This window comes from Crocodylus siamensis, chromosome 2, assembly GCF_052110815.1.
Source record: "Crocodylus siamensis isolate JL-2025a chromosome 2, ASM5211081v1, whole genome shotgun sequence".
In the NCBI taxonomy this organism is placed as follows: Eukaryota; Metazoa; Chordata; order Crocodylia; family Crocodylidae; genus Crocodylus; species Crocodylus siamensis.
In genome coordinates this window covers 119,185,440-119,198,999 of record NC_143396.1, presented here as the reverse complement: position 1 = coordinate 119,198,999, position 13,560 = coordinate 119,185,440, and the positions used below count along the sequence as shown (strand labels likewise).

Sequence of the window (13,560 nt, the reverse complement as noted above, 5' to 3'; positions counted from 1 at the left end):
TTCCCTGCTTACTTTCTGCTTGGGCCCCCTGGGAACAACAGATTGGTGTAAAATTAGTGGATACTGTTAGTGGGTACTAGGGAAGGGAAGGAAAGCCATTTAAAGGTCTTTATGTGCTGCAAATAATTCTGTCACCCTTTTTTAGGATATGGGCAGGTTTCCAATTTTGGAGTGGTTAAATCTGGTTTACTATTTTATCTGGGCCTCAAGGGACAATTTTTATCTTAGCTTAAATGGCAATGTAAGTAGAAGGCACACAAGTGTCCAGAGGGTTGGACAATAGACAAGATTCATTACTAGAGCTAGGGAGATGGAGAAAAGGCAATTCGAAGAGTTGTCAACTTTTTGTACTCCTCAGGAACACTGGGGAAAAAAATCAGAATATGATTTTCTCAATGGCTGTGTGGGAAGATATAAAAAAATAGGATTTTTACCAACTCAATAAACTAGTATCTCAGTTTATAAAACAGATTTACAAATAGACAAGATAAAAAAATCAAAGTGGGTGGACAGCAAGGCACATATTGCTGAATGAAAATTCAATATTCACCCCTTCCCTGTTGCTGGATATGAAATTCAATATAAAATTAATTGTTCTTAAAAATAAAACTTCATATTTGCTATCAGGAACATCAAGTGGGCATAAACATGAAGAAGGAAAAGGAAAAGTAAGAGTTTTGGTAACTTTTATTCTTTTTATAATAAATCTTGGGTTTTACATTGAGCTCTGAGAGTAATCATGGAATCATTGCCTCATGGATTGGAATTACTGTCTGTTCTCACAAGTGATAAAAGGGATGTCTGACCTTCCAAAATGACTGGGTCAATCATAGCAGTTTTGCAGTTAGGTCTGACAATCGTTCTCTAGATGGTCTTTTTTTACCAATGGGTTTTCCTACTAGAAAGGAAATTATATAGCCATATATACATCCATTTTTTGAGAGAATTTAAAAAATCCTAGATACTGATAGTCTGAAATCAAATATCATTTTTATCTTGCCCTGGTCCTCCTATCCACTATTCTCTCTCTCTCTCTCTCTCTCTCTCTCTCTCTCTCCCCATCCCCCCCCTTTTTTATTTTGTTTTCTTTTTCATTGTTTATAGTAATTCAAAATTACAGATAAATTGAGGAAGTTCCTAGCTTTAAAAAGAGTGATTCTTGGGTGCTTACCAGTTGGACAATATATCCTAAGCATTTTAAGAATCATATCATAACAACAAACTCACAGGCCCAGGTATTTGTTTTTCAAAGAGTAAGGACAGAAAAAAGGTAATACAATTTTTAGGCATCAATGCATCTAAATATCTAAAATGTTGTTCCACAGTCCAAGAAGTCATGGTTATCAAGCTCTGAAGCCTGACTGATTCCCTGTTTGGTGGCAACAGATATTATGGTGGCATTTAGGTAAATACATGTTGGTCCTTCTGAAAGTTCATGGAGTTCATGGAAAGTAAATGTTTGTGCAGATACAATGGGACATGGAATTTTGTTAGATTACTACTTTTACCTGCCACACCAACTTCAATACATCTTGCAAAAAGAAAACCAGAATGTGAAACCAAGAAAGGAAATGCATGTGCACAGTCACAAAGTTGCACTTGCTCAGTCCACATTTCTGATTTAGTATGGCAAGCCCTCTGTTTTAATAAGTTTGAAATACACCCACTGAAATTATTTGCTCCGATTTTAATATCATTATGTTAGATGAAGTAGTTCATACTATACTGAACTTTTTTGATTTAGCTAAAGAGAAAGGTGACAGGTTGGATGTGCAACTTTAAAATGTCACTTTGAAGAATTAGGAAATTAACGTAAGCTATTATCTCTTTCTAGTGCTGGAATATATTTCTAACATTACTGAAGTAGGGTGAGATTTTCTGGAAGAGATTAAAATGTATTTTGTCAGTTTAATATGTTTTTATAATATAGCAGATATTTGGTGAATGCATTTGCCACATTTTAGCTGTTAAGAATTGCGTGCATCATATTTTATCCCTTTATAACTTTTGATTTTTAAAGGTGTACTTTTTTGTATAATACTCAATTACTGGTGATAGCATGGGAATTCTATTGCATGCTTAAACAAGAGTGAATTTCAATTCAATTTTAAGTTAATTTATTTTAAATTCATCAAAACTTTCCATTTTGGAGTAGATTAGTATTTGTGTGAGTTCTGTGGAAGGTAGAGTTTATATTGGTTTAACTAATTGAAGTTGTTATACTTTATCTAGTGTGGGGCATAAGTTTCCAATTTTAGGTACGCAAGTACAGATGTGAACAGGACCTTTTCTGGTATAAAAGCAGGTATAAAAAGCCACAGCCACCTTCAATTACTTGAAGGAAAGAGGGGCATGTGAACAAGGCCCTGGATATAGACTCATAAGCCACATCCAGACGTGCATATTTGTGCTGCTGCTCTGAGCCTCAGGGCATTCCCTTGCACACACGCTCCAATGCATGCCAGATTGTCCCAGGTGGGGTAAGAGAGGCTGGGGCCAGCACCTATTCTGGCCACAGCAGCCTTACCTGGGGGCCTGCCAGGGCAGCAGCGGTACCAATCTGGCCTCACAGAGTGTGGCTCTGGATGGCCAGGCACTGTTTTTGGCAGCACACACTGCTGCTGCATACACCAAGCTGCTTTTTTTTTCAAATTTTTTTTTGACACCAGGAAACCCTCCCCCACCTCTTGTCAAATTTTGGCACTGTGCTGAAAATTAGCAGGGCAAGAATTGGGTGCACATGGACTACATGCAGTTTGTGGTGCCTCAAACAGTTTTGAGGTACTGCAGACTGCACATGCATGCTCATCTGGACAAGCCCATAAGGTCTGGGTTCAGTTCCTGGCTCTGCCACATATTTACTGAATGACCTTTGGTAGGTCATTTATTCTGTGCCTTCTGTATCTTCTATGTGAAATAAAACATGTTAGCCTGAAAGCCTGGCTTCATTAAAAAAAGAAAACTATTGAGAATGAAACCAAAACCAGCAAGGTTTGGGGTCCTGAGTAAACATAATTGGGGAAACAGCAGAGCAACCACTAGGGCTAGACAGCGGTCCAGACTAATTTGTTGAATCGTAGAGAAGTAAGGCCAGACAGGAGCACAAAAGTCATCTAGTCCAACCTCCTGGTCACACCTATCCAAACCATCCCATATAAATTAATTATCTACTCTCCTAGCAAAACTACACAGTCAACACAGACACAGCCACAAGGCATAACACCCTAATTTGCCACAGGTAAAGCAGTGTTGTTGGCAGATGTTCCTACTGCTGCACAAGTTGTCAAAATACACTTAAGAGATTCCAGGAAAAGGGCCACCTCCCACTACAGAGGAAGACAACCCCCCCTGCCCAGTCTGTACCAACCAGATCATGGGGTAAAATTCCTTCCTGGCCCCAAATATGGCAACAGCCTGACCCTGAGCAGAGAGGCAAGACCCTCTAGCCAGCAACCACCAGGTTGATGTCCCTCTAGCCAGGAATCTCCAGCAGGAGTATTGACAGACCTCAGTCAAAATCCCCAACCTTGACTGCAGCCAACACCCAAAGTTTCTGATGAGAATGAAGCTTCAAGAAGGGAAAATAAATTCCCTCCTGGCCTTACGTGGCAGCCAGCTAAGCCCCAAAACATGGGAAATACCTATAGTAGGGCATGGACATAACAACCCATTACCAATGTCTTTCCAACCTCTTTTTGAACAACTCCAATGATGGAGACTTATAAGCTTCCCTAGCCAGTCTATTCTACTGCCTCACTGTTCTGTGAAGACATTTTTCCTAATCTAAACCTACTTTGCTGCAATTTCAAGCCATTTGTCCATTTGTCCATCTCCTACTCTCTGCAGTAAGAGAGAAAAGATGTTTCCTTCTTCTTTATGGCAGCCATCAGGTATTTGAAGACAGATATTATGTCCTCTCTTAAGCATCTTTTTAGCAATCTGAAGATGCATATATCCCTCAATTTCTCCTTGTATGACTTGACTTAGAAGACTTTTATTATTTTTGTCATCCATTCCTGGATTCTGTAACTTTCCACGTGTTTTTTAAGATGTGGAGTTAAAAACTGTGAAAACAAGCTGCTTTTGGAACAATGTGTGCTTATCCACCTGGTAATTGGATGGAAATATCTACCATTCACAAATTTGAGGGCATCAGATGCTCATTAACTATTGAAATATATACAAACAAACACTATCATAGACACTGCACATACTCCATAGAAATCTCTCTCCCTTTATACCACTAATTACAGATACCTGAAAGGATATCAGAAGAGGTTAGCATATCTTTATTTTGTTTTGCTTTTGTTTTTGTTTTGGGGGATTGACTATGCATATGATTTGGATAATTTATTTACCTGTCTCAGTGCCCTTGTGTATAATGCTTGGATAAATATTTGAGATGTTATTAGTTTCTATGTTTTAATCCATTAGAGGCCATAAAGGACCTCTAAGCCATCAGACAGAAGTACAAAATAGCATTCCCCTCCCCAATAAATTATTTAATCAAATTTTACTTTCCTTTTCTGAATTGATGTCTTAAATGTGACATGTTGATGTAAATAAGATATTAGGATAAGAACATTCTGGCTGGTAAATTTCTGTAATTTTAATAAGGAAATTAAACCCCATTTTTCTGTTTTTTTTCTGAATATCTGACAGTTTTAAATCCACATATCAAACAGAATTATAAGGTTAAAGGGACCTCAAGAGTCAGCTAAGCCAAACTCCTAGGCAGGTGAAGAATACCTGTATAGTTGGGTAGATAATGATGCGAAGAAACTCAAAAGTAAGAATAGTACCCGTTGTCTATGCAGAATGGATATATAAAATGTAGGGGATTTACAGTAAAAAAAGAAAAGAAAAAAGGGTACAAGAACTTAAGTTTTCCTTTCCCCCATACAACAGTAGTATACTGTCTAGAACAGACAACTGCAAATCCTGTTAGATTTGTGTTAATACATTTTGATTGATATGGACAGTTCATTTCCTTTAGTTATTGCTTTCTAACTCTCACAGCACATTCTGTTGGCAGAATAAATTCCTTAGAGGCTGAAAATATTGTGAAGAAAATAGATACTTGACAAGAAAGAGATGCTGCAGCTGAGGCTACAAAAATATCTACTGGTAATTCTAGCTGCTGTATCAATCATTCACATGTACATGTAACAGAGCCTGGTGCTGCACAAGAGTCTCTTAACTTCCTGTTGGGTCCTGAGCAGGCAGAGGTGGAGGTAGGAGGGAGGCACCAGTGCTGCACTGTGTCAAAATATGTCATTTCTTTCTTCAAGCAGTTGCTAAACAGCTTGAAAACGAAAAGCCTTTCCTTATATGCAAAGTTTGAGTGCACTTACCAAAGACAGTATCTTGAGAGTTGTTTATTTTTTTAAAGTATCAGTCTTTAAAATATCTTAAAAAAGAACCAATGTCCAGATCCACAAATCTCAAAAGGTACCTGCCTTGAAAGCAATGGGTGTTATTAATTTAAATTCACCTTACAATACTGACAAATGTAAGATACTCCACCTTAGGGAAAAACACCTGCATCATGCTTATAGGCTTGGCAGTGCTATGCTCACTAGCACCAAGCCCAGAAGAGACTTGGGGGTCATGATTGACCACAAGATGAACATGAGCCACCAATACAATGTCGCAACTGGAAAAGCAAACCAAACTCTGGCTGGCATCCATAGATGCTTCTCAGGTAAATCTCAGGATGTCATCCTCCCACTGTACTTGGCCTTGGTGAGGCCAAAGCTGGAGTGCTGCATCCAGTTCTGGGCTTCACAATTCAAGAAGGATGTCAAGAAGTTTGAGAGAGTCCAGAGGAGAGCCACACACATGATCAGAGGACAAGAGAATAGGCCGTATGAAGAGAGGCTGAGAGCCATGGGACTCTTCAGCCTGGAAAAGCGCAGGCTCAGGGGCAACCTGGTGGCAGCCTAAAAGTATACCAGGGGTGTGCATCAGGACCTGGGGGAACGCCTGTTCACCAAAGTGCCCCAAGGCATTAGGAGGACCAACAGTCCTAAACTCCTCCACAACCATTTTAGGGAAGAACTTATTTACTGTCCGGACCCCCAAGGCCTGGAATAGGCTTCCTCCGGAGGTGGTGCAAGTACCTACTCCGGACTCCTTTAAGAAGCATTCAGATGCTTATCTTCCTGGGATCCTGTGACCCCAGCTGACTTCCTGCCCTTGGGGCAGGGGGCTGGACTTGGTGACCTCCCGAGCTCCCTTCCAGCCCTAATGTCTATGAAATCTATGAAATCTAAATAACACATACTTCTGGACTAGACTGATTTATATATATACTTGTGCAAAGCAATGTTGTAATGTTAGTAAGCATTAATATCCAATATAACAGATGGGTATATGGAGGTAGAGAACACAGTGTAACTCAGTAGAAGAACTCAAGTTAGAATTTAGGAGTTTTCACTTATTCCCCTGCTCTAAATAAGAGACCAGGCTCCTTGCCCACATTCAAGCAGCACCTGTGTACATGAACAGCATATGTATATAGTACCATAAGAAGATACAGTGTAGATCATACATACATATTTAAAATGTCAAGTATTCATATCTTTAGATATTACTACAAATTACATACACGGTAACTAAACTGGCCAGTGTTCATAGTTTGGCTTGATTCATAAAGCCAGGAATGCTGTGACCATAGGAACATATTTACCATGAAATCATTTTTCCTCAAAGACAACGTTGCTATTGAGTCTGATCAAAAGCTTCTGGAAGTTATTTGGAAATTTTCTACCAACTTCAGTGAAACTTGTATCATTCTGTACAAGTATTTGTACATGTTATTTATCTGAAAAAAGAAGCTGTAACAAAGTTAAACTCTCACTTGGAATTTAAATAAAATTTCCTACATCAGCAATCAGAAAAAGTAGGTATCACTGTAATCTTTTAAAATAATCTTAATATTAAGCAGATCTCAAAAATATGGGCAGAAGTCTAGGGGAAAATATGTAGCAACTGCATTCACAGGGCCTTCTCAAGGAAATGATTTCCTTTCAACCCCTTGTTGTTTTCCAACTCCATCAGAAAATGGAAAGTATTGGATTGAGACAGAGGGTGACCAGTCCTACAGATAATGGTTACATTTTTTTTTTAAATCTACAAGCTTCTAAAGTGTCATTTTTATAAATGCCTTGGGGTAGAAGGCTCAGGCTTTGGTGGGGAACTAAGCGTCCCTCTAGACATGCAGGTAAAGGTGTGATGGGATCTGATGCGCAATCCACACAATCACACCTCCTATCATTCCACATGTGCATGGCAGGAGGTATGATTGTGGTACCCAGAATCAGATCCAATCACAACTTATTGCCAGTGCAGGGGAAGCCCAGGTTCATGATCTTGGACTCCCCCTGCATTGGCTTCACTGACAGGGGTGGAAGCAGGTGCAGCGTGTGGAACAGTGTCTCTGCTTGGAGACTTGTCAGCTGTAGGGCTCACAGCGAGTAGTGTACCAGGCCACACATTCATCTAACGGTGTGATAAGAACAAGCCAAAAAGTTATTTCACACTTTCTGAGGGATAACTTTGTGTCTTATTCTTTGTTTTATCACATCATTGATCAAATGTGTGCCTGGGTCACAACATGAGGTGTGATTAGACTGGTTAATCACGCTTTAATTGTAACATGTAGATGGGGCCTGAGTTATCCAAAAGAAAACCCACAAAAAGTATGAGCTATACTCCAGGGTAACATAACAATAAGTAATGGGTAAATAACCCAGAGACTTCTGCTTGGCATCATTTATATGTTGGCCTTATTAAATAATGAGACTCAGATTCAAATGGCGAAGTAAACGAATAATGCCTGCTGAAAAACAGTTTGTTATAGTTCTGGACAGAGAGATAAAATGCAGTAGAGAAGCAGTACTGAGTCCTACTCCTGAACAAGACATAATATTAAGAGTGAAAAAGTAGGAGAGGTTGCAAGATTACTCCAAATGCATGGCTGCAAGATGTGTGTTAGATATCAGGGAGGTTGTCATGTCAGGAAGATAAATTTCTCCCATGGAGAGGAATTCACAGGAAGCCTTTTGAAAAGAAATGTTCTCATAAGTAAATTGTAGAGTTACTACCGAATTCAAGGCTAAGAGGTCAGTACAACCCCTGTCCAACCATTAGCAGGTAATAAAACTATAATAAAAGCAGCTTTTCACTGCCACTCACTCTTTAGTTATAGACACCCTTAGAAGTCCCTACCATTCAAAGAAAATGATTATAGAGAGATGGTATTGTCTTTGTAGATAAGGCTGCAAACAAGAATCTGTTATAACTGAATGCTATTTTTAGTCCAAGTTGTGACTTTTACTCTTAAATATGGCTTGACCTAACTATTACCAATTTTACTAAAAACACTATGGAGAATTTCCCTTACAGGTTTAAGGAAAACAAGGCAATATATTTCTGGATTACAAGTCATTTCAAGTTATTTTGTTAAAAAATTGTGCCATGTCTAAGATTTGATTTTCTAGCACCAGGTTGTTTCATCTGCTTGAATTGGTTTATCCATTGATAAATACAGTTTGCAAAAATCATGGATTCTATGGTCCATAAATGCACCACGTCAGAAAGCACAGTTAACAGTCAAGTAGGCTGGGGGATTTTGCTTTAAAAAAAAAAAAAAAAGGCCTCTAAATGAATACACAATGATAGAAAAGTTAAGACTTTAAAAAAGACTTCTCTCTCCCATCTCCACAAAATCTGTGGGAACGTTTGTTCATCAGAGCGCCCCAAGGGATGACGAGGTCGAACGGTCACAAACTCCTGCAAGATCATTTCAGGCTGGACATAAGGAAGAATTTCTTTACTGTCCGAGCCCCCAAGGTCTGGAACAGTCTGCCAGCGGAGGTGATTCAAGCACCTACATTGAACACCTTCAAGAGTAAATTGGATGCTTATCTTGCTGGGATCCTATGACCCCAGCTGACTTCCTGCCCTTTGGGCAGGGGGCTGGACTCGATGATCTCCCGAGGTCCCTTCCAGCCCTCATGTCTATGAAATCTATGAAATCTATGAAAACAATTAAATGATGATTTCAAGAATGAGATACGGAATTAGTATGAAAATGCTTAATAAACGAAGAATGGTTATGGTTGATGGTTTCCTGAAGTGTTTCTGTTTACACTACAGCATTATAAAAGGGTAGGTTTAGGTCTGAGAGTTTGGGTGCTTTAAGTGGCAGGTATGATATCATTTTGCTCTTTTGAATGGCTTTGGCTGCTTGAAATTTCAACACTTTGTACAGAACCACATAATGTCTTTTCTAAAGAAAGTATTTATAGACCTCATTGTTTTCACTTTGCCATGCTGCCTAACCAAGTGGAATTATGCTGGATAGGTTCTAAATAGGTTACAACATTACTTCAGAATGCTATTCCACTGAAGTTTATCCAGAGCTTTTAAAAGTTAATAATACAAATGGGTTAAATCAAACATCATTATGTATAAAGATCACTAATAGACAGACTAACCATTTGAGGGGCATTTGTAAATAATTGCAGAGATGTTGTAAGGAACCTGAAATGAAGCAATTTCAGTTCTTGCCCCTCTCATCAGGTTCAGCTGTTTAACTCCAAATGAATATAGCCCTTAAAGTGAATTGGCCATTACAGGTAATGCCTTCCCTGCACCTCTATAGTATCCATACTGTATATTGTCTATTTACAATTACTTTCGTAAGCTATAAAGTAGAAGCATTACCAGCTGACTAACCATGAAGGCACTGAGTCTTTATACCCTCACAATTAAGACAGAGAGCTCCTCCTTAATGATTAAAGGCCTTATTATACAGTAATACCGGGCAGCTCTGGAGCCCTTAACTCCTGGATTGTCTGTGCATTAACACCTTAAAGTGGTTTTAAGCACTCTTATGCAGCTCAAAATTACACCACTCCAGGGCAGGATTATCTCTGATCCTTACAACCGAGCACCTGTTCCATTAAGGTGTGGCCACTCCCTATAGATGTGCTGCCCAGTATCCCAGGATCTCTCACCCCCTCTCCCCACCCCCGCCCCAGAGCAGGGAGAGAAGCCTGTCCTGGCTCACCAGCCTTTTAGTGGCAACTCACAGCTACAGCTCCTAGTCTTGCCCTTGCTCATGAGGTCTCTAATGGCAAGTCACAGCTGTGCAGGTAGGGACAGTCAGAGGTTTCTAGACTAAGGGTGCAACTGCTCCAAACTCCAACCTAGCAATAACACTGATTTACCATTCGTGTAGTTTGCAGTGTAAGGTATTAAAAGGCCCCAAGGTATGGGGACTATTGCAAAACTCAGTCCAAGTGCAAAGAAAAGTTCAGCAACAACCTTTTCTGCAATGAATTTCCAAAGCCAGTATTAATCTGATTCTAGTTTCTATATTTTTAGAAATATCCTAAATATTTTATAAAGCCTTTTAACTTTCTTTTTCTAGCACTTGCTGGAAAGTATATAAATTCTCATAACTTATACTCACTAGTGCAAATTCCTTGTTAAGAATCATCTGCTCCACTAGTGAAGACTCATTATGGAACAGATGAGGCTGCATGTGACTCCACATGTGAGGAAACCACCAGAATTCATCCACAGATCTCAATAACAGGTCATCACCTTCATCTTCCTCTTCTGTTCCTGAAAAATAAGAATGAGAAAGGGGTTGCATGCTGAAAGGAGCAAGTAAGTAACTGTATGTTTTAAAATGTTCAGTTAGGCAGTCTTCAAACCTAATGCCTAATGGATTTCTGTTACACTGGAAAAAATAGATTGTATCATGCAAAGGCAAGGACAATCTGAAGTATTGCGATTGGTATTTTTCTCTCACTCTCTTTCCATTAAACTAATTAGTAATAACAATAATTGAAGTTCAGGGGCTGACTGGAAGGGGGCTCATGGCTTAGGAGTGCCCAAAGCAACTGAGAATGTTTTTGTCTTGTTTGGCCTTCAAGGAGCATTAACAGTGGTCCAGAAGAGAAGATTATTGATGCATTACTCTTTCTTGTGCGTGATAGCTAATGCTTATTACAGCACTAATGTTTGTTTTCTAGGCCAGTGTATCTACAGAGATAACAGCAGGAACCAAATGTTTAAATTTTCTGAAAATTCAAATTTACTACCCCCAAAACTGGTCACTAATGGCCTCCTCATTTAACAATTTCATCAAATGAAAACCTCATGGTAATGTTGAATATGCAAACTAACTAAGCACTGAAATCAAGCTGTAGTAAGCAGGGTTTTAAAAGTGTATCCTCCAATAACGAGTGCAGAGCAGAGTTTTTGCAGTTGGCCCACCTTATTTTTAAGAATTTAAAGTTTAACTTTAAAAAAAGGTTTCCTTGCTAATGTTTGTGATGACTGTCATGTTGTAATTCAGGCAGGAACAAGCACATCTTGTTAGAAAAAAGATGTTTTTTCCAATTGAGAACTGATGCAGTGCTCCTTTCTGGAGTTTGTAGACAGTCTCTTGGGTAGACACAACCCCTGTTAAAGAGTACTGGAGTTCTTTGATAGTTCAGTAGCTTGTTACTACTGCACAACAGCATCACACGACAGGAAGCATGATGTGATGCTACTGTGCAGTCAGCATCACACAAAAGTCATTTGGTGTTGCTACTGCACAGTAATTCTTGGGCAGTAGTATGCATCTCATGTAGATGTGGCCAGGGAGTGGCAAGATTATATTTTACTAACTTTTTCCTCCAAAACTGCAGTCAATTTACTGGCAGCCTTCCTTTTAATTCCCTTACCATCTGAAGTGCTTTAAAACATATCTTTATTATCAAAATACATTGTTAATATCAAATACATACATTTATCTTTACATAGATGTCAATACTGCCAACTTCACCAATACTCAGTTACATCATGGTATGTTAGGAACACATGAAAATCAGTATTCAGTGGATGCAGTTTTGTGCTTTACTTTTGTATTTCACTTTTGCACTATTTTGAAAAAGTCTTCCATATAATGAAAGTTTTACTGGGTCCATCTATGTGTGTGCTTTACTTTGGAGTAGACTAATTAGGTCTGTAGTAAATGGCACATATGGTGGTATCAACTCCACCATAGGATAGTACTGTTTGGGACAGTACTATCTTGCAGTGGAGTAATCTACTGAGACAAAACACATGTAGATGTTGACCATGGGCATTCATTGTGCCTGGTCAGTCCAGCCAGAGGGGAGCCTACTCTGCCCTGGATCAAATTGCTGCTGCCCTGTGTGTATGTGTAGATGCTGCACCTGGGAGCAGTTGACTCTGGTTCAGATAGCTCTGGAGTTTATTGAACTGCATTGATTGAACATGTAGATGCACTCACTGGGCATGTTTAGGTGAGCACAGATGTTTGTTTCCCAGGGGACAAGTAGCAGCAGCACACCTTATGCCACTACTACTTGTCCCCAGAGAATGCCTGTGCCATGTGCACTCTGGTCCATGGCAGGTTATCCTGGGTGGGGTAAGGGAGTCTGGGGCCAACAACTGTGCTGGCCCCAGCAGCCTTACCTGGAGCCCTGGGGACCTCCCAGGGCTACATCCATGGCAGGAAGCCTGGCTGGCAAGTGTGACTCCAGCCAGCCAGGCTTTGGTTTTAGGTTGTATGCACTGCCACCATATATGCAGCCCCACTTTTATTCAGGGTAGGTTTTTTGGACCCCAGGATCTCCCTTCTCCCCCACACTACAAGGTAGCACCATGGGGAACAACTGCATGTGCAGTGTGTGGTGCTGCAGATGGGTCTGTGGCACCACATACTGCATATCTGTGCTCATCTGGACGTGGCCACTATCTCTTTCTTTTATGAAGTTTCACTTACAATTTACAGTACAAGTAGTGAAAGCACTAATATGTTCTAGCATAGTTCCTTTTGTTGACAACAGGTTTTCTTAAGGTAGAATATATTCTTTTTTTCTTTTATTTCAGAGGAATTGGTTGATCAAAAGAAGAAATCAGTGTTTGCTTTTTTGATGCTTGTTGACATGAAAAAAAATCTTTATATACTGGCTAGTTATGATCACAGTTCTGTTTGTGTGTGTTTTATGTATGTATTTAGGGTTGTTGGTTGTAGCCATGATGTTCTAAGGACATAAACACATGAGTTCCATTAGGTAGATGTGCTATCTTTTATTCAAACAACTAAATAGTTGAAAAAATTGTTCTTTGCAAGCTTGCGGGCAAAAACGCTCTTCTTCAGGCATAGGGAGAGTCTGTTGTTGTTTTGTGTGCTCTCCTGGGTAGAATAGAAGCAATATGCAAAATTCAGATCTGTGAAAATGCAAATACATGGCAAATACAAGGTTCAGAGGCATAGGAGACAATAGGTGCGAGACAGGTAGGTTGCGGTGGACAGGGGGAGGGGATTTTGAACTCATGATAGAATGTAGCTGGCAAAATGCATCCAGGTTACTTGTGGATTTCAGATGTCAGGCAGGTTATAATGTGCCATAAATCCAATGTCTATATTTAGTCCAAGATATTTTGTATCCAGTAGATTTATGAAGTGGCATTTGTAGGCTCGTCTATGAAAGACGTTTTGTAAATACCCTTTGAGGATTAGAA

At 39.6% G+C, this 13,560-nt stretch overlaps 1 protein-coding gene across 2 annotated transcripts in view; it reads right to left on the bottom strand.

Moving 5' to 3' along the window:
• LOC149870672 (N-heparan sulfate sulfotransferase 4) overlaps positions 1–13,560 on the bottom strand; it is a 179,521-nt gene that overhangs the window by 97,384 nt on the left and 68,577 nt on the right. For both annotated transcript variants that reach the window (XM_090036653.1, XM_090036654.1), the window contains exon 5: positions 10,484–10,638. In XM_090036653.1, the coding sequence (XP_089892779.1) occupies positions 10,484–10,638 (155 nt within the window). The remainder of the gene's footprint in view (positions 1–10,483; positions 10,639–13,560) is intronic.